Genomic DNA, 20,045 nt, shown 5'->3' with positions numbered 1-20,045 from the left:
CACTGACTCCAGCTTCAGTCCACTCTTTGTGAAACTCTCCCAAGTGTTTGAATCAGCTTTGCTTGACAGTATTCTCAAGCTTGCGGTCATCCCTGTTGCTTGTGATTTTGAGATACTGATTTTTGACTTTTATCAGCTGTAAGCTCTAATCATCAAAATTAAAACAAATGTTTTTTTTTAAATGTTTTACTTTACATGCAATGAATCTAAAATATATGAAAGTTTCACTGTTTGAACGATATTCTAATTTATTGAGATGCACCTGTATTCTCTTTTAAAATGCTCCCAGAAACCAAAAAGAAATATATGCGGGCTGCCTTGTACCATTTTTGTTACTCCATGTATAAGAGCACCGATTAGGATACATTTTCCTCCATATATCAATTAAATGATATTTCTGCATAAAAAAAAATTAAAACAGTATTGGACGAACCTGGCTGCTTTGGAGGCCATCTATCAACCAAGTCATTTAAGGTCATGTTAAATGAAATTAAATGTGGAGGATGTTAACAGTGACAAGATGATTGACAGGCCAGTTTACAGAGACAGGGTGCGTGTAACAGATGCGACAGAGTATGTCCCAAAGCTTGCCTACTCTTCTACTACACACTCAAAAGTGTGTACTTTTTCTTCACCAAAAGAGTACATACTTGAAGGGCGTAGTATAAGTACAAGTCGTCCCTCGCCGCAGTGCACTGTGAAAGTGTTCCGGTGGTGTCCGTTAGGGGGCAGTGGCGGGTGCGCAAGTATCCCTGCGGCATTAAACCTGTGCAGAAGAAGCAGCCGGAGTTACGCACGCCTTAGGAGGGTTTTAGCTATTCGGGAATAAAAAGTGAAACTTTTCTGACATCATGAACGGATCCGCACATAACGCGCCGAGCGTTGAAGAAATTACGCTGAAAAGAGGCCCGGCTGGTAAGTTTGGCTCTCTTCGACGTCCCCTGCTCTGTTGGAGCTGTTCAAACAGTTCATCCTGGCGGTCCGGTTCTGTTCTGCTGGGTCGGCCCGCTCCGGAAGAAATGCTCACATAACTGGCGCCGTGAACCCGATCTGATAATCCGGTCCTGAATGCGCTCTGCAAACGATCAGATCGGGTTTATTCAGAGGCGTTTGTGTTGTTATGAAAGCGAAAGTTCAGTTGAGATCAGAGCCAGCAGAACACGCCATCAGCATTTTGGACCGACATTTAAAAACAGACACATTTCTGCTAGAATCAAGCACACTATATTTGGGTGTTATTGAAGTTGTTCAGGAGTGGTGTGTCTGGTTCTGGTCCATTAGTTCAGTTTCTGAGAGCTGAAGCTCGCACCTTTGATTAATCCGTTATATAATGCGTTGGTGTGTGACCTCTGCGAGCTCATGCACTGGACTGCTCTGATAAGCCCTGGACTTTGTCTTGTGATTAAATAGTATGACTGTAAAACAATAGCAGAGACGTCATCAACACGAATTAGTCTGTTTAAATTATACCAGACCCGCCTCTATAGACAATCAAATTTTCAGTTTTGGAAAGAAAATGTCCTGTTTTTAGTCCCTTATAAATTAAATGATATTTAGACACCTGCACTGATATAATATTTAATACATGATCTTACAATAAAACAATATCTGGTGCAAAACTGCCCACTAGTATGCAGTGACTCGTGACTGCTAAATTTAGATCTTTTTTATTCTAGGCTCAGTTGTCTTAAACATATTTTGATGTATCTTTAATAAATTGCATTTTAAAGTCAGCATGCTATTATTTATTTAGTTTTTAAATCTCTATTATATATGTCATCGTGATGGATTCATGCATGCAATTTTTTTATTTTTTTTACTTCGTAATGTTTAATCAGAATGTAATGGTTATTCTGGTGAAAATGACAGACATCAGGTGGTGCATAATTTCATCTACTGCATAATTTCAGAAAAAAAAATCATTACTTATTAAAGGAATAGTTCACACAAAAATAAAAAAATTGCTGAAAATGTACTCACCCTTGAGGCATCCAAAACGTAGATGAGTTTGTTTCATCATCAGAACAGATTTGTAGAAATTTAGCATTACATCTCTTGCTCACCAATGGATCCTCTGCAGTGAATGGGTGCCGTCTGAATGACAGCTGTTCAGACAGCTGATAAAAACATCACAATAATCCACAGTCCATCAATTAATGACTTTTGGAGTGAAAAGCAGTGTGTTTTTTTTTTTTTATTAACAATTGCACCGTTAAGGTGTTTTAACTTAAAACCTTCCCTGCTTGCCAGAATTTTCTCCTTTGATTCAGACAAGATGACTAACATTTCTTACTTTATACATCAGTTAGGCCTAAATTATATTATTAGTAAATCATAGCTTTTGTGGTAGGTATGAAATATGTTGTACTGCAAGGATTGCATTTGACAGTGATATTTTCCATGTGTCTCGTTGTTTCTGTGTGTGGAAATGCGACCCCTCTCTCATAAGACGTTACATCTGGCTGGGATCATGTCTGTTTCTTCCCCCTTCCCTATTTCTTCTGCAGAAATCACATTAAGGCTGTCTGAATGTATTTCAGGCTCAGTCTAATCATGTAAGTAGTTCAAACACGCGTTGTGTGTAATGTCCTCTCTGTCTCTGTCAGGTCTGGGGTTTAATATAGTGGGTGGAGTGGACCAGCAGTATATTATAAATGACAGTGGATTCTATGTGGCAAAAATCAAAGAAAATGGAGCAGCTGCACTAGATGGACGTCTGCAGGAGGGAGACAAAATTCTTGCGGTAAAAACCACTGTAATTTACTGTACATAGTTAACAAATGGTACTCCACTAATACTTAATACTTGACAATCTCTATACTTAACTGTGAATCAATACTGCTGCTTCACTGTGTAACAGCGCCACTGTACATGAGTGATTTATTGTAAATCGATGCTCACTGTAATCCCATGGATGACCCTATTCACCTTAAATGGAGATCTTTAGAATAATGATGCTACAGCATTGCACATTTTTTATGTTACCAGAACAAAAGTGGGTACATTTTTCTTTTCATATATAGAAAATAAACTGGACAGATCTAATGTACATTCAAAGAAAAGCCTTTGGCTTGAATTGCAGAAGGCATGGGATCACATTAGTGTTGAAGTTCTCAGGAAATATATAGACACTATGCGAGAGAGATGTATTGCTGTAATTGCTGCAAAAGGTGGACATACCAAATATAAAAGTAAAAAGTGGTACAACTCACTTCATCTGATATTTGTTGTGCTCAGAGCAACCATCTGCATGTTTCATGAACATAATGAAATTAAATCATGTTTAGGAGGCAAAAAAGTCTTTCAGATCTGTCAGTTCATCTGTGTTCTAACCATTTTGGCCACCACTGTGTGTGCATGTATATCTGTGTAATTTTTTTTATTTTTTTTTATTCAAAGATTTGTGGTCGTTTTTAAATGAGTAAAATGATGCCAATATTGTCAAATATTATTACAATAATTAACTGTTTTCTATTTTAAAATGCAATTTATTCCTGAGGTGTCAAGTAAAAGCTGAATTTTAAGCAGCTTTGATGAATAGTAACATCTTTACTGTCACTTTTCATCAATTTAATTAATACTTGTTGACAAAAAAAAAAAAAACTTAAACCCAAATGTTTGGTTTGAACCAAATAGTGTATATACAAAATATTGCAAAATGTTAAGGAAAATAAGTATTGATATGACTACTTTAAAATGAATGTACATTTCATAGTTTTTTGTGTGTGTAGATAAATGGCCAGAAGTTGGACAATCTGTCTCACAGTGCAGCAGTGGAGCTGTTTCGGTCTGCAGGGGAAGATGTGCATCTTCGCGTACAGCAGCAAGTAAGTTCGGCAGGTTATGGCGATTGTGATGTTGAAAACATCTCTGAGAATTGCCAATAAATTAATCCGCTTCTCTGACGTGTGTTTGTCTACAGCCTATCGTGCAGAACGGCCCCACTAGCTCTCGTGCCGATGGAGAATCTTCATCTGATTTTGGCACATGGACAATTTATACTGTAGCTGTCATGGCAGTAATAACAGCAGCAGGTTTCATTGCTTACAAACGTCTTCAGCTGCACCCCCGGGGGTCCCGGGGCCCGTTTTAACCCATCACATGATTACATGACATTTTTACAGACTAAATCTTTTTTCTTTTTTTTTTTTTTTGGAACGGTTTCTGCTGAGGGCCCAAACATTAACAGGGAGCGAAAATGGAAACCAGTTAATGTCAGCAGAGCGTGCAGATTTTCTTTAATTGTTTATACCATGTTATGACCACACACTTGAAGCTGTAACAGGTTTTCACAATTCATTTGGTGATAATCATTGGCGCTTAACCAGAAAACCCAGCACGCCTGATGACATTGCATGGTGGAATAAGGGAACAGGGATGATGAGCACAGTGGATCAAGAGCTGCAGCAATCTCCATAATCTGAATTAGACAGAGGGGCCACAGGCAGGAGACAGAGGCCAAGGTGGAACTGTGTTTCTGGGCAGAAGACAGGCCCACAGAAGAGTGACTGTTCTCGTCCTGTACCTGCAGAGCGCTGGAATGAGCCGAGGTGTGCCATTAGATTTGTTTGAGGTCTTCTCAGGTACCTGCTTGTGTAAGAGTATGTTTGAAAGCGTGCATGATGTGAATGGAGTTAACTTTTTTTTTTTTCATTTTTAATACTTTAATTTCTCACTTATCCAAATTCAGACATGCAGGATGCATTTCTGTGGCTGCAGTAGTGAAGGGGGAAGTTAAGACGTTTGAATTGTTTATTTGGCATCAGGGTTTGGCCTTGTATTTGCTCTTTCTCCCTCAGGGGGAAAAAAACTAGAGGTGGCATTTGTTAGATTTCACAATCAGAACGAAAATGTTATATTGTTGATATTGTATATGGCTTGTGTTTCTGGAATCATCTCGTCCACTAATGGTTTTCTGCACCTCTTTCAACTCGTGCCTTGCCACATTGAGCTGCTGATCTCAGTGCTGCTCCATGTCTGCAGTTTTAGGGGCAGCAGCTTGTGCTGTTTCTGTAATATCTGTTCTGTAACTGCCAAAGTGTGTTTGTGCTATCACGGCAGGTCTGTTTGGATGAAACCACATGTAAAGTCTTCATGAAATGCTCACTCATGTTTCACAGTTAGAATAATGTTGGCATTCACATGCATCATGCATACACATTTATGTCTGTGTGCTTCTCAGTTTGAAATGTGTCTATAATAAAAACAATTCAATTGGCTAAAAAGAATGTGGTGACACTTCATCTATGAGTGCCTTTTTTATATTAAGTTGTTTAAATGAAAATGAATTAATAGTGTTTATAAACATTATCCTAAATTGATTTTATACAAATTAATGATAAAAACAACTTATCTTTGATAAATGTCTCTATATTTGATGTTACGTGGCTGGATACTTTCCAGACAGCCCTTGTGTATGTGTGTGTGCATATATATATATATTGTAATGTGTGTGTATATATTTAACTAACCTTAACAGTGAATGAAAGAGACCGAGACGAGAGTTAGTGTTTGCCCAAGCGGTCCTCTTTTGTTTGAGGATGCGCTGCAGTTGTCTTATATACAAACAATTTAATATTTTTATGACACAAACTCTACGCAGCGGGGTAGCCACACACAGAGATATATATATATATATATATATAGAGTTCATTTGCAAAAACCTATAACTCTAGCTTTTTCAGAAATCACTTTTTTTTTATTGTGCATTCCAGGTAATATCAATCAAACTGCAGTTGGGTTGTTTTGATTAAGTATTAACAACTTAAACAAATACAGGTAATTTACGAAATTAAAGTTCATTGAAAGTTTTTTTTATTTTAATTTTTTGAATTAAAAGTTTGTTTTATAGCAAAAGCAGATAACTCCACATTTCATGCTTTAAGAGTTAAACCCCCACAAGTTTAATCTTTGTAATCTCCTCAGATGACAACGTAGATCCCTAACAAACGCTGCTGCTGTTGTTGTGATCATAGATTATGGATGTGATTACAGGAGCTTTCCCTCATCATTATAACGCGCTGCTGATCCATGAAAACGTTTCAGCTTTTATTTCCCTTTTTCGCCCTGAAGAAGATATCACAGCTTCATCAAATTCGTCGAAATTATCCATCCTCGATCACTTTTAGTCAGCTTTGACGAAACTCCTCTCTCAGGTAGCTCGTCTTTTCAAAGCAAAGTCTCTTTATGATTTTATGGGTATTCTATAGTCTTTGTTCAAAGTGAAAGTAGTCTTGTCACCTGACCTGAATACAGCGCGCTGATTCGCTAGAATGGATTTATCGGCTTCTGTTCGAAGACTACAAGCTTCTGCAGTAAAACTGAACTCGCAATGCCTTGAAAGAGGACAATACAGGCTTTTTTGACAAAATGCTATTTTTCAGATCGCGCTATATGTGGAGAATAATGTATGGCACTCATAATGAATAATGTATGGCTTTTTTTTTTTTAAAGTGGTGTTTATCGGTTTTTGCAAATTAACTCTTCACATATATATATATATATATATATATATATATATATATATATATATATATAAATATAATTTGTTCCTCCCCTAACATGTAAATAAAACAAAGATTATTGGAGTACGTTTTACAAATAAATACTATTTCAGTCTTTCTATTTCAAAATTTCATGCTTAATTTAACATTACTTTGTTTCTTTTTAATTATCTGTTGTTCTGAGTAAAATTGTTTGAAAGTAAATTTTTCCAGTGTATTTTATAGGCTATATATATATTTAGATATTTTTTTTAACAGTTTTTTTTTTGTAAAGTAGTCTATGTATTGCCTTGATATAGATGTATTTGCATATTATATATGTTAGGAAATTAGAAGTTCGTGCAGACTTTTTACTTCTAAAAATTATATTTAAAAAATTATGATTTACAGTAAAATCACATGTATTTTCTTTTAAAATATAATTTAATTTTAATGTATTGTTTTTAAATGTTTGCATTACCTTTTATGGTAAGTTTAACAGTTTTTCCTGTAGTATTTTACTTTCTTTTTCCATTAAAACCATAAACATTTTTACAGTAGCTACAGTTTATGTTTGTCATGGCAAGCATATTCTTCGGATGCACAATAAACATCATGGAAGAAGATGTGTGTCTCAAAATACAATTATATCTATGAATAATAATTATGTGCATAAGCAGTAAACACAAAGTTCAGCTCTGGGCATAGAGAGCAGAATCATGTTATTTGTAGATCGGAATAACGCATCGCCCCCGCCCCGATATAACGCTCGGCGCGGATGGAGATCATCATGATGATGATGATGATGATGTAATAATCGCACGCTCCGCTGGTTCTAGTGCACACACGAATCCTCACGCTCGCGACCCGGCCAGAGTGATGTCAACATCAATACCGTGAACCGTGCTTAGGAATTTTCACCCCGCGTCCGTGCTGCTCAGCGCGGCCTCCATGAGGACAAACCCCGGGACTGCGGCGCTGATGGCTGTTGCGGTCGGGACTGCAGCAAGCTCCCTTCAGCATCACAGCTGCGACCCCTGCGCTCAGACAAGCGGCAAAGCCCGTGCAACCGAAACACGCGCGAGAGCGCTCTATATGGAATATCTGTCGTCTTAACGGGAGTTCAAACTTAGGATGTGACTGACAGCTAGTCGTTGTGCATCACCGATCATCTGCGCCCTTTTAGGACTTTTTTGGTTTGTGTCTACCCTTGAAAATCGGTGAAATCCGTCTTACTCGGTGCCTGTGATCTCTCTCTCTCCCTCGCGCTTACCGGAGGCTGTCCGCGCGCTGCGCACCCGGAGGCCACAAGTGCCTGTTATCTCCCGCTAGATTTACCATTGATGGAAAAACTGATGCCCTGTTGCCTTTCCTCGCCCGTTTCTACCTCTGCAGCCGCTGTTTCTCCTTTAGTAACGCGACTAGGCCCCCGAGCCCAGCTAAACATCTCACATAATGACTCTTTGATGGATAAAATGACAAGAGCGGATCATTTGTATAGTGTTTTGGTCTTTTGGATGTTGGCGTAGCGACTTTCCAGTGTGTTTTAATCTTCTCTGGATGCGACACCCGGGTGCGCGAGGAGAGCAGCTGTCTCGAGAGCAATAAACGCCCGGTATTTTAAGGGACCGCGCGCGCTTCTCTCTCAGGATGGCAAATGAACCCGTTATTCTTAATGTGTATGACATGGTAAGCTCATTAATCATTTGTTCTTTCATTCTTTACACTGGTGACCGTCCACCTCTCTCCTTATGGCTCTATTTTTGTGTAATTTTGCATGCAACATCAAATGTTAAGATGAACCATCAATGCATTGATGAAGACTTTAATATCTAGGCGATCACAGTGTAGTGATAAAGAATCTGGAGTGGACCGCTGACAGAGGTTTAACTTTGAAAGCATGACTACAAACCCACTTTGCCTATGTGTAATACTAAGCATTGAGAACAGAATTGATGTGCGAGTCGAGATGAGAGCGCGTGTGTTTCTCCTCCCGTGCTGGAGGAGGCTCTGTCACCCCATCACATCAAAACTCTTTACAAGTACAGAACACTTCGATCATAGATCTATAATATATTACTGTGGCGAGAGAGCTCAACGCGCTGCAACTTCAGAAAACACACACAAATTGAAAAAGCACCAGCAAATTAAGAAAGGCTCTTCATCAGTTTGACAGCAGGTGGTGCAAATGCTCACAACACAACCAAATATTTTTTTTTTATTTGCAGTGCGTTTCTTTATTTATTTGTGTTTTGAGCATTTGCAGCGCGTTTGTTGTCAAATTGATGAAGTTGTTTTCTTAATTTGCAGGTGCTATTTCTATTTGCAGCGTGTTGAGCTCTATCGGCCACCGTAATATATAAATAAACATATACATTTAGTTGTTTAGCAGACGCTTTTATCCAAAGCGACTTACAAATGAGGACAATAGAAGCAATCAAAACCAACAAAAGAGCAACAACAAGTGCTATGACAAGTCTTGTAAGGTGTTTTTTTTTTAACGAGTAGATAGAATATAGAAAAAAAAATGAACCTATTTTTTTTTTTTTTTAAGAAACAAGTAAATAGAATAGAAAATATATACATAAATAGAGGTCAGTCATTTTGGTAGGCCTAATCCTATTTTTATTAGCTTTTTATTGCATACTGCTTTTCACTAATGTACTAAAATCATGTCTGTTAATTACTCAGTTTTATGCAATATTATGTCATAAAACATCAAGAAAAATATTTAATTATTACATATAAGTGGACTCTGTGGTGTTTATCAATTTATTTTACAATTAGATTAAATCAGAGGGGTGGGGATAGGCTAGTATTTTTTCTGTGTACATTAAATCATGTTCTGCCTCTTATATTATTCATGAAGGGCAGCTGGTGTACTTTTTGGCCTCACACAGACACATTTTCTCTGAATATTCCCCCTCCCCCTCCACTTTATGGCTTATATTGTATAGTGTGGGTCAGAGTTGTGTAGCATTCATTGATTTTAATGCCTTATAGCTAACAGAATGCTATGTATGCTAGTGCTGTCAAACGATTAATCGCGATTGACAAACTTTTTATTTTTTTGTGTAATGTGTATATTATATGTGTACACATACAGTATATTTTTTGAAAATATTTGCATGTATGTACATGTATATATTTATATTCATATAATTTATATTATATATAAATATAATTAACTATAGCATATTTTTCTCATATATATGCATGGGTGTGTATTTATATATACATAAATATGCACAGTACACACACATATATGTAAACAAAAACGTATTTTGGATGCGATTAATCGTTTGACAGCACTAATATATATGTATATATATATATTACTATAATTAAAATATGATTATATGAAGATCTCTTTCTCCCTTTTGCTCTTTTAGTACTGGATAAATGAATACACCTCCACTCTGGGTATTGGAGTCTTCCACTCAGGAATAGAGATTTACGGCAGAGGTACAGTGACCAATTAACTTTTTGCTGTTATTTAATTATTTTATGTTTTTTTCATCAAATTCTAGACCTTTACTGGAACCTTGGTCCGATTTGTAAAGAACTTTAAAAAAGGCTGTGTCAGCTACAATTAGAAGACATGGTAGTTGGTAGACATTTTGCCTATATATTTAGAGTTCCAACTAATAAAAAAAAAAGAAAACACTATGATAAAATGGGAGTAAAAATAATTAAGAAGTGAATTAGCAGCTGAATATGAATGATCATTATAGCCACATTTAAGTAAGGTGATACATGACATGGCATCACTATTCTTGCTTGTTGCTGTACATGTTTTTATTCATTCAACTCAATCTCTGTATCATCTTTCTGCAATCTGAGCCTTGACACTAGCAATTAAGTGTATTATGTACCCTGTGTAAGGTTTGAAAATGGCTCGACTTCACCTACAAGTGTTGTCTGTGTCTGTAGTGATGGAACACAACAGAGGAAGAAACATGCTGTAGCCAATTAGTGGGGCCTCTGATCTGAGTGAGAGAACATGCTGCATTTTTAAACTATTTCTTTCTTTCTTTTATCCGTTCACACACACTGCTTAGCAGCATTGATACAGAACAGACGTAGGCAGCTCTGAAGACTGAGCCATGATTCATTGGGATTTTTACAGAGCTTTAGATTCTCACTAATAGAGTGCTGCAGGGATGACATTTTTGTAGGCCAAAGACCAGAAACAAGTTAGCATTTTAGCACTTCCAGTTTCTACATCCTTTAGTTTTTTAAATTTTTGGTTAAATCACTCTTACAAACTGTTCTAACACAAACCTTGAGATTTTTTTTTTTTAAATAAAGATTGAAAGAGTTGTCTTGAAGTCATGTGACTATGGTGTATAGTTCATTTATAGCCATTTATTCATTCTTTAGCTTTTTACTTCAGGTCATATATTTAGGCTTCAAAAGTTTTTTTCATTTGTGAAGATTATCATTATGAACAAAATGTATAAGAATCATAAACTTTTGTAGGTGACAGCTTATTTTCTGCAATAATCTTTATCGGCAAAAGACATTTAAAATCCTAATTGGGTTTTTGTTGAGGGAACCAGGGGGATGCCAACTTCTGGGTTGATCTGCAAAACAGTTGTCGTTACTGCAGTGCTCTATACACATTTAAACATGAAAAGAAATTGCTCTGTGAGCATGTCTCTGTAAATCAGGGATTAAACTGTTTAATAGCTAATAACTATTGTAAGTAATACTGCAAATATTCTAAAGTCAGTATGAAACAGAAGTTGCGACCATCTTTTCTTCCCTGTTGTGATGTATATCTGAGTAAAAAAGCTTCACAAATGACAATTTCCAGACATTATACTTATGAAATCCCTAAGTGACAATCAAAAGATAAAAAAAAAAAGATTTTAATGTTTGTTGATTTGTTCCCTGTAGAGTTTGCATATGGCGGCCATCCGTATCCCTTCAGTGGCATTTTTGAGATCAACCCTGGAAATGCCTCAGAACTGGGGGAGACTTTCAAATTCAAGTTAGTTTTTCACACATACACACACATTTAAGCCACAAAAAACAAACAAACAAGAAAACTAGTTGTATTTCTTCTCCAGAGAGGCTATAGCTCTGGGTACGACAGACTTTGCAGAGGAGGACATTGATAAAATAATGGAGGAGCTGGGAAAGGAGTTCAAGGGGAACGCCTACCACCTGATGCACAAAAACTGCAACCATTTTTCTTCTTCGCTGTCTGAGGTCAGTATACGCCCCATACGCCTTTTTTTGAAAGGAGTAGGCTGTATATACAGCTTCACTGACTGGTGACATTCTACATTCTCAAATCACTTCATTCTCTCCATTTCTCTCTCTAGTTGCTGTGTGGTAGAGAGATCCCACGCTGGGTCAATCGATTGGCATATTTCAGCTCCTGTATTCCATTTCTGCAGAGTTGTCTGCCTAGAGAGTGGCTCACACCTGCCGCGCTCCAGAGCCATATCAGCATGGGCCTTCGGATGGAGAACACACACTCACACACACACGATTCCAGCGACGACGAGCCCTCGTCTACCACAGAGGCGGCCACTGGAACATCACACAGCTGCAGGCACACTCGCGTGTGATCTTACATATATATTTACACGCAGTATTACACTAATTTGAACACACATACTCCAAACTCTGATCCTGCTGCTACAGCGCCTCCTGCTGGACTGGATGAACACCAGACCTCATGGCCTCTCTGAATGAGGAAATCAAAGTCATGTTTTTCAGTAGAGCCTACAGGGATTTAAAAACCTTGCAATGGTACTCTTAAAGTTTTAGAATTGTTTGATTTTTACTGAGATTTTAGGGAAATTAAAAAAGTGTTTGCCAATTAGTGTTTTCTCTCTCTTATAAGTGCATAGGACAATATGAATGATGGGCGATCATAATGGACTGCCCCCTGCTGGTGTGTAACAACACTACAGTACAGGCCCCTTCCTCATAAATCCTGAATTTTTTCTTTTAATCCCATCTGGATGTTTTCCAGATTCAACCGAGTTTGCTGTGTATTCAATTATTTTCTATTTTTTGTTGGAATAAGCGTGTCATCTGAAGAAGAACTTACGTTCCTAACCTTATTTTTTTCCTCTGTGACTTTAGAAATATGAATCTGTTTTAATTGAATTATATGATGTCAAACTAATGTCATCTTTGGTTTACATTCATTTAATTTTAGCTCTCTTTTTATATTTTAGTGCAAGGTTTGCAATGAATTTACACTAAAAAGGGCCAATGACACCACGTGTCACACACACTGACGGCAGTTGGAAATTGCAGCCTTATAACTGTAAGCCATTGATATGCTGGACTCAACTGAAACAAAAGACCCCTGTTGTTCAGTCATCGAGGACACAAAGGGGGCATTTGTGGGGGTGATGTTGAGGGGGTGGGTGGGAACGTGTGGGTGGGGTCTGCACATCAGGTCTGGTATCAGTACTGTACAACAGTGTTGTGATTGAATGCAATGTCTTAGTGATTAAGAGAAAGGGAGTGTTGCAAAGGTGTTAATGATCATTTCTCTTGACTTTAGTAATTGTGGTTTCTGGCTTTTAAAAGTACAGACTGGAGAGAGTAATGTTGTTGTTAAAATGAGTCATCCACACCTCACTACATTACTTTTGCACAAATTTTTGCCCTGGTTTTCAGTCTGGAGTAGTCAACGGTAGTTGCCAAAAGTCAGCACCAGATTTCACAGAAAATAGTGTATGATGGTCACAGACAAACTTTTTGCTGGAGACTATGATCCCATCCAGTCAGAGGATCAAACATGTTTGAGTTGCATTCAACATGACTTGTAAGTGTGTCATGCTCAGTTGTTTAGTGGAGGATGCCCAGTTTTTCTCTGTAACCATTTAGAAAGCTAGCAAGCATAAAATGTCTGGTGTTTTAAGATCTGTTCAGATTTTAAAAGTTGTGAAATGTATTCCAGCCTTAACAGTAATTTAAGGCCACAACTAAAGGTTGTAAGGTCTTTCCAGTCTTCAGGCAATAGACCTTAGTAAAGGTAGACACCATATGTAATTTTTCACAAATGAAAATAAAACTGGTAGAGATGTACAGATTATTTAATAGGTTGATTGTTTTATGGTCCAATGACGATTTACCCAAAAGAAAAGCATATTTTCAGTATTTTGTCAGTTGATGGACCAACAGCAAAGTTAAAAATATTTCAATGAGTTCATTTGTTAAAAAAAAAAAATTGAGGCCTACATATGGTGTATACCCCGACTATGATCCACATAGAGTAAATGATCCATCTCTCAGTATTATTTTGACCTTCTGTACCATTTTGCCTGTCAGAATCTTCTCTTGAAGCCCATCTTCTCTCAGGATGGCATGGTATTGTAGATGGCAACACGGGTGTTTCATGAGTCAAATCTGACATTTATAAAACTGAATTTTATATCTGGGATATGGTTCTATTTACTGTTATTCTGTCAAAGATATTATTAGAGCCTAATTCTTATGATGCTTCTTTGTTTTATTTAGTCTGAGGCCACAACTGAGATCTTTTACTGGTTCAGCGAAGACCCGTTTTGTAGGCGTTACCCACTGATGCCATTTCTAGCCTTGATTAGTATGTCTTGTTTTGATGTAATGGACAATTTCAGACATTTACAGATTAATAGAGAAAAAGAAATTAAAACTTTTTTATTTTACAGAATTTCATTGCTGTCACGGGGTGGAGAGGGACAATTCAATTAATTAAATGAATTCACACCTTATCCCAAGAGTCAGTGTTCTCATGTGACTCCTGATATGGTCAACAGCAAAGCAACCCAGATCATGTGATGTCTTCCGCTTCCAAACTGGATCAATCCAGTTCCAACTCAACTGTGTACACCGAACTCACGTGATAAAAGTATAAAGTCTAGCAATCAAGTGTATTCCAGCAGTACATTCAATTAAATACTGTATCTTGTATAAGTATTTAAGAAATCGTGAAATAATAATTTTCAATACATTTACGTACACATGCACGAGCCTCGCCGCCATTACCCTCCCCCCTCGCGCGTGAACACGCATATAAATACGTCTGCGCGCGGCCGCGTTCCTCAGTCTCGAGGCCAACGCCATTTTGTCCTGTAAGCAGAGGTGAGAAGACGAAGCTCAATTCGTTAAAATACACGTGGTTTTAGATGTATTGCTAGTTTAGTGTTTTGTTTGAGTTTTGTTAATGCGAAACGAATTCATTTTAACGGTATTTTGTCAGTTGTTATGGTTTGACGTCGAGTAAATTTATCTGCGCAAGCTGCTAAGTTAGGCCTCAGCCGCACGCCTGATCCGTGTTCATTAATCGTGATGTATTTTCTCAAAACTGACTCAAGTTTTGTTTTTACTTAAAGTTAATCGTGATTTATAGCAACACTGGGGTTTTGACATTGTATGGGGTGTGTATAAGTTACTAATTTTATCATCAATTCGGTGGTTCTGCAGAGTCAATAGGCAACGTTAGTAAGCTAGATGTTTTTGTTTAAAGCGTTTGTGTTTCACTTAAGCTGAAGGACCCCCGTGTTGCAGAAAACCTTATTCTAATTCCACGAATGTTTTGCGATTTCATTATGATTTACGTGGACTGAATGCACTGGATAAATGATTATCCGGTGTTATACCGTGTGTGACCAGCAAGCGCGCAGATGCGGTTTTTCCTACAGATCAAAGTACGTTACGTGTTTGCCAGATTGTTGATTAACCGCATGTTCATTCTCTTGCCCCAGATTTCCCAGAATTTTTCATCACCATGAGTGGATGTCGTGTGTTCATCGGCCGTCTGAGCCCTCATGCTCGTGAAAGAGACGTGGAGAAGTTCTTTAAAGGTTACGGACGCATTCGGGAGATTAACCTGAAAAACGGGTTCGGCTTTGTGGTGAGCATTGACGCTTTTCTGAGGGTCTCTCGTGTGAGGTGATGGTGAAATCTTTATCTTACTGCCCCCTGCTGTCTGGTTTTCACAGGAGTTTGACGACCACAGGGACGCAGATGACGCAGTGTATGAGCTGAATGGAAAAGAGCTGTGTAGTGAGAGGTGAGACTAAATCCAGACCTGCCTAATGTAGATGAGTAGGCTGGTTTCAGTAGGTTTTTATAATTAGGTTTTTCAATAAGTAAAACAAGGTCTTGGGTAAATATAAATAGATGGTGGATATTTTACTCTGTTAAATTACGCACTCATACTAAAACTGCAGCATTACACATTTGAAGCAGTTGTTTGTTTTGAATTTTTAGGGTATTTTTTTACCATGAATTTAAACATTTTAAAACCCTTTTTAGGACAGTGGTTCTCAAAGTGTGGGGCGTGCCCACAAGTGGGGGTGCACGAGTATTGCAGGGGGGCGTGGGCCATCCGCAGAAAAATAAAACCGTAAACAGTCAAAGGAATTAACTTAGAATGGGAGATGGATCAGTTTGTGAACGGGAAGAGAAAACCATACACAGTCGCACAGACCCAGGAAGGTGCTGTTCATTCTAAAGCTAAATGCAGGAAATATGACTGGGCAACCAAAAAAGTCTGAGAACCACTGCTTTAGGAAAACCTTGAAGGAACCCATGGTGAATTAGACTTCTAGGTTTTAACATCAGTTGCTGCACCTTGTGACCAATGTGCATTAATAAAAATAAAAGACTTAAACCCTGTTCCCACAAGCTCTCATTCATTTGCCTCCACTTTTGAGTGCAACACCCACATCTCAAAATATAATCAACAGCTAATGCATAGAAAGTCCCTTGCCTACATTTATTCATTTTTAATCTTTTATACTCGCATGTACATCACATTACGGAAGAAAAAATGTTGGTACTTTCATCATGACATTAATGGTTTTTCTTTTAACCCCAGGGTGACCATTGAACATGCCCGCTCTCGCCGAGGAAGAGGCGGCGGCCCAGGAATGGGAGGACGTTTCTCTCCACGTTTTGGAGGGTATCGTAAATCCCACAGTGTGGGTTCCAGGTTAGCAAGCATTCTGAGAGCAATCAAACGCTGTTTGTTGCGATATAGTTCAAATGAGTTAATCTTTGCCCTTCTGTCAGGTACGGACCACCCGTGCGCACGGAGCACCGAATCATTGTGGAGAATCTCTCCTCTCGCATCAGCTGGCAGGTGAGCGTCCTGAGCTGTAGCAACAGAGCGGCATAGCAGCCTTCTGTTGTAGCGATTCATCATCCCTGCACTTCTTTTGCATTTGACATCAATACAACCACACAAATAATTAGTTTTATTACTGTTTAATTGGAAGTGAATTTTTTTTTTTCTCTTTTCACCTCAACCAAACTTTAAGTAAAAATGATGATTGTAATGTTGAAAGGTTCTCTAACCCAGACCCATGTTTTTCAAACCTTTTCTTTAACAGCTGTGCTCTGGTATTCTTTAATTGGAGTTGCATGCACAGCCTCCGAGGTGCATAGCGCCCTCTCCTGGTTGTGTTCTGAATAGTGTCCCTGTGGTGCCTCACCCCACACGCAGTGTCTGCCGGTCTAAGTCTTGGCTGGGTTCGTAGCGCCATACAGAACCGTAGCACAGGATAGCCTTAGAGGAGCTGGGTAGCTGCTCTCTGGAGGATCTGTGATGTCAGATCTGCTCCATCCCCCCGATCTGCTGTTTGGGTCTTAATCTGTTGGTGCTGAAGCGGGGAGGGGTGCAGGGTTTTGGCCCCTCCCCCATCCTCTCTCTCTCTCTGGTGGGGTCCGTTCTTACGGAGGCCGGATGGGTCGAATCCGAGGTCGTTTTAACGCTTCATTGCTTCCGTTTGCTATTTGGACAAGTGGCTCTTTGCTAATGCCTTCTGTGGTTTGGAACGGTAAGTAGCTCATCACACTGGATAGTTACACGGTTAAGAGGGTTCTGTCACTTTAAATCTGGAGTTAGTTGTACAGGGAAAAAGATTGCCGGTAGGAAGTTTTGAGATTTGCACAAAATCTAATTAACAAAATGAGAACCTGTTCTCAGGAACTAGCTGTAGTCAGGCGTGTCTCCATCTGAGGGCTTTGCTTCCTGCTGTTTTACACAATCTAAATGAGATTTGTGTTGCCGAAAACGCTCCGGCAGTATTATAACTGGGACAAATATCCGGTAAGATGACATCTGTTGAGGGAGCTTTCTACCTTTTCTACAGGTGCACCAGTGCACACCTTAGAGCAGATGCTGCAGAATGCAGTGTGTGTGTTTTAATGTGTGGGTGCCAAAGTGCAGTGTGTGACTCAGTGCTTTAGGGTTTGTTTGAAAATGTCATTAAGTGCTTTCTGTGCTTTCTGCAGGATCTGAAGGACTTGATGAGGAAGGTGGGAGAAGTGACTTTTGTGGATGCACACAGGACCAAGAAGAATGAGGGGTAAGATTGCACAAGACGTATGTATCGGACTGTGTTCCGACTGTTACATGATTGTAATAAAGTTGTCCTCATTTCTTTTACAGGGTGGTGGAGTTTTCTTCACACAGCGATATGAAGAATGCCATTGACAAGCTGGATGGAACAGATCTGAATGGACGCAAACTCAAGCTGTACGAGGATCGCAAGAGGGAGTATGTACCAGACAATCTCACGTTGACTTTAAATTGCAAAGTTCTCACACAGGGGTTTTTTTTTTTGGTAAAATTAATGGGGAAATTGGTTGGAAGTTGTTTTACAAATTAGTGTTTCTAATACAGTTATGAGCTCCCTCAAAAGTTAAACTTAAAGAGCAAATTGACATTGCGTTCTCATTTAGTTCAGTCTAACATTTACCTTTATGAAACCTGCAGAAACCATGACACAATCTTAACCTGTTTTCTTCTCTTTCCGCAGTCGTAGTAGGAGTCGTTCCCGCAGCAGGAGCAGCTCCCGTTCCCGCTCGCCCAGTCGGAGTCGCACCCCTGAGCGTGGAAGCAAGCGTTCTCGCAGTCGCTCAGCCAGTCGCACCCCAGAGAAGAAGAGTACTAGCAACCGGTCTCCTTCCCGCTCTCCATCTCCTCCGAGGAAACAGAGCCGCTCCCGATCTGCCTCTGCAGAGAGTCAACACTGAAATTAATTGTGTGTGTATGAGTGTGACTGAGCTTTTTTTCTTCACTTATTATTGTGGCATATGTCATTGTGCTACTTTAGTGTAAATTACTTTGAGTTGAATGGATGAGTGTATGAGTGTAAGATGTTTTGATTTATTTCTTATGCTGAGGAACTGGGAGGGTTTAAGTGATAATGGAGTGGGGTAAGACTAGATATTTTTCACTGTCTTGTTTTGATTTCTATTTTTATTTGATCAATATCAATCCTGGAGTACTTCTGTAGAGAACTTAAATGTATGTGGGTTTTATTTCTCAAACTCACGTGTTAATTTTTGTTTTTGAGTCTTTATGGTGGTTCAACAGAAGGTTATGCCTGTATATACACTCTGGAATAAAGTATATTGGTATTTGGCAGAGAGAGACGTTTGAAGTGTTTCTTCTAGTGCCCTCAAATGTGCGCTCAGTTTGATTAGTGTACTTCGGCGTTGATTAGAAAACCTGAAGCGTAATATCTTCTAAGTTTTATCTGTTATCTCTGATAGCTTGTCATTATGCATTAGTCACTGAAAATTTTGAAAATCATTCTGCTGATTTTAAGCTCAGTCCACTAGGTGATGCTGCTTCATAGTTTGCAAAAGACCAGACTTATACACAGTTCGAGTTTTACATGATCGACACATTTTAGAAATTCAATCTTGGATTGGTTGATTTTATTATAAAAACTACTGAGCGGCTACGTGTCGGTGAGAACCGATACAGTTCCCATCTAGGGCCTCAACATGTACACAGCACAGAAACCGGGAGTTATTGATTCAGTCAATACGGTATGAGAAGCATACTTGAAACCTGTATTTTATAAATTGATCTGGCAATCGCATATTGAGAAGTATGAATGGGAGGCGATGTTGTAACATCTGCAGTGTCCGAGGACAAAGCACCCTCCCTCCATGCTTCTACCGGTTCTTTATTCTTTTCGCTCATAAAACTAGTGTCCTCTGTGCACTGCGACGATCTGGGGCTCGTTCTTCGTACGTCGCTAACTCAGTTAGCTGGATTTGATTGTTGACGATTTGGCATGATCTTGGATCGTTTGGTTCTTCGACGCTCATCCTGGACTTGCTGTCATAGCAACAGGTGCGCAAGCTTAAACCTGCTCGGGAGCAGGCTTATTTCATGTAAACAGGATTAGATCGCGGCTTTATAAGCGGAGGAGATAGGGAAGTCTGTCGCAACCATGTCTTGCCCGTTTTTACGAGAGCAACCTGTTGCGGAAGGTGCGAGGATAATTCGCAGAGCTTTTAGAATTAATCGCATTTTGCGACACATACAGGATCCATTAGCACAGGGCGATAGTGTACTTTTTGAAAGATATCGTTTTTCACGTGAGGGTGTCATTTACATCATAAACTTGTTAGAACCTCATATTAAAAGTTCTAGCAGCTACTCGTCGGAGTCGGGCTTTAACCACAACACAAACTGTGTGCATCGCGTTGAGATTCTTTGCGAGTGGCACTTTCCTGTACACTATTGGGGATGCGGAGAACTTGGCCAAAAGTGCTGTCTGTCGTGTCATTCGTAAA

General features: G+C 39.0%; 2 protein-coding genes across 2 annotated transcripts; both read left to right on the top strand.

The window, feature by feature from the left end:
* The first annotated feature begins 804 nt into the window (after positions 1 to 804).
* On the top strand, positions 805 to 12,628 carry LOC306882261 (deubiquitinase DESI2). Its single transcript, XM_079436775.1, has 7 exons — positions 805 to 915; positions 2,607 to 2,743; positions 3,732 to 3,827; positions 9,875 to 9,947; positions 11,385 to 11,478; positions 11,558 to 11,699; positions 11,816 to 12,628. The coding sequence occupies exons 1-7, from the start codon at positions 852 to 854 to the stop codon at positions 12,062 to 12,064; spliced, it is 855 nt and encodes a 284-aa protein (XP_079292901.1). The 5' UTR covers positions 805 to 851; the 3' UTR covers positions 12,065 to 12,628.
* Positions 12,629 to 14,327: 1,699 nt separating this feature from the next.
* srsf5a (serine and arginine rich splicing factor 5a) lies at positions 14,328 to 18,881 on the top strand. Its single transcript, XM_079436769.1, has 8 exons — positions 14,328 to 14,582; positions 15,206 to 15,354; positions 15,443 to 15,513; positions 16,324 to 16,437; positions 16,518 to 16,587; positions 17,742 to 17,815; positions 17,899 to 18,006; positions 18,269 to 18,881. Exons 2-8 carry the CDS (start codon positions 15,229 to 15,231, stop codon positions 18,483 to 18,485), a joined length of 780 nt encoding a protein of 259 aa, XP_079292895.1. The 5' UTR covers positions 14,328 to 14,582; positions 15,206 to 15,228; the 3' UTR covers positions 18,486 to 18,881.
* Positions 18,882 to 20,045: the final 1,164 nt, after the last annotated feature.

Source organism: Barbus barbus (genome assembly GCF_936440315.1).
Source record: "Barbus barbus genome assembly, chromosome: 16".
Lineage (NCBI taxonomy): Eukaryota > Metazoa > Chordata > Actinopteri > Cypriniformes > Cyprinidae > Barbus > Barbus barbus.
Note: the sequence above shows the minus strand (reverse complement) of the source record. Positions and strands in the feature narration are given on the sequence as shown.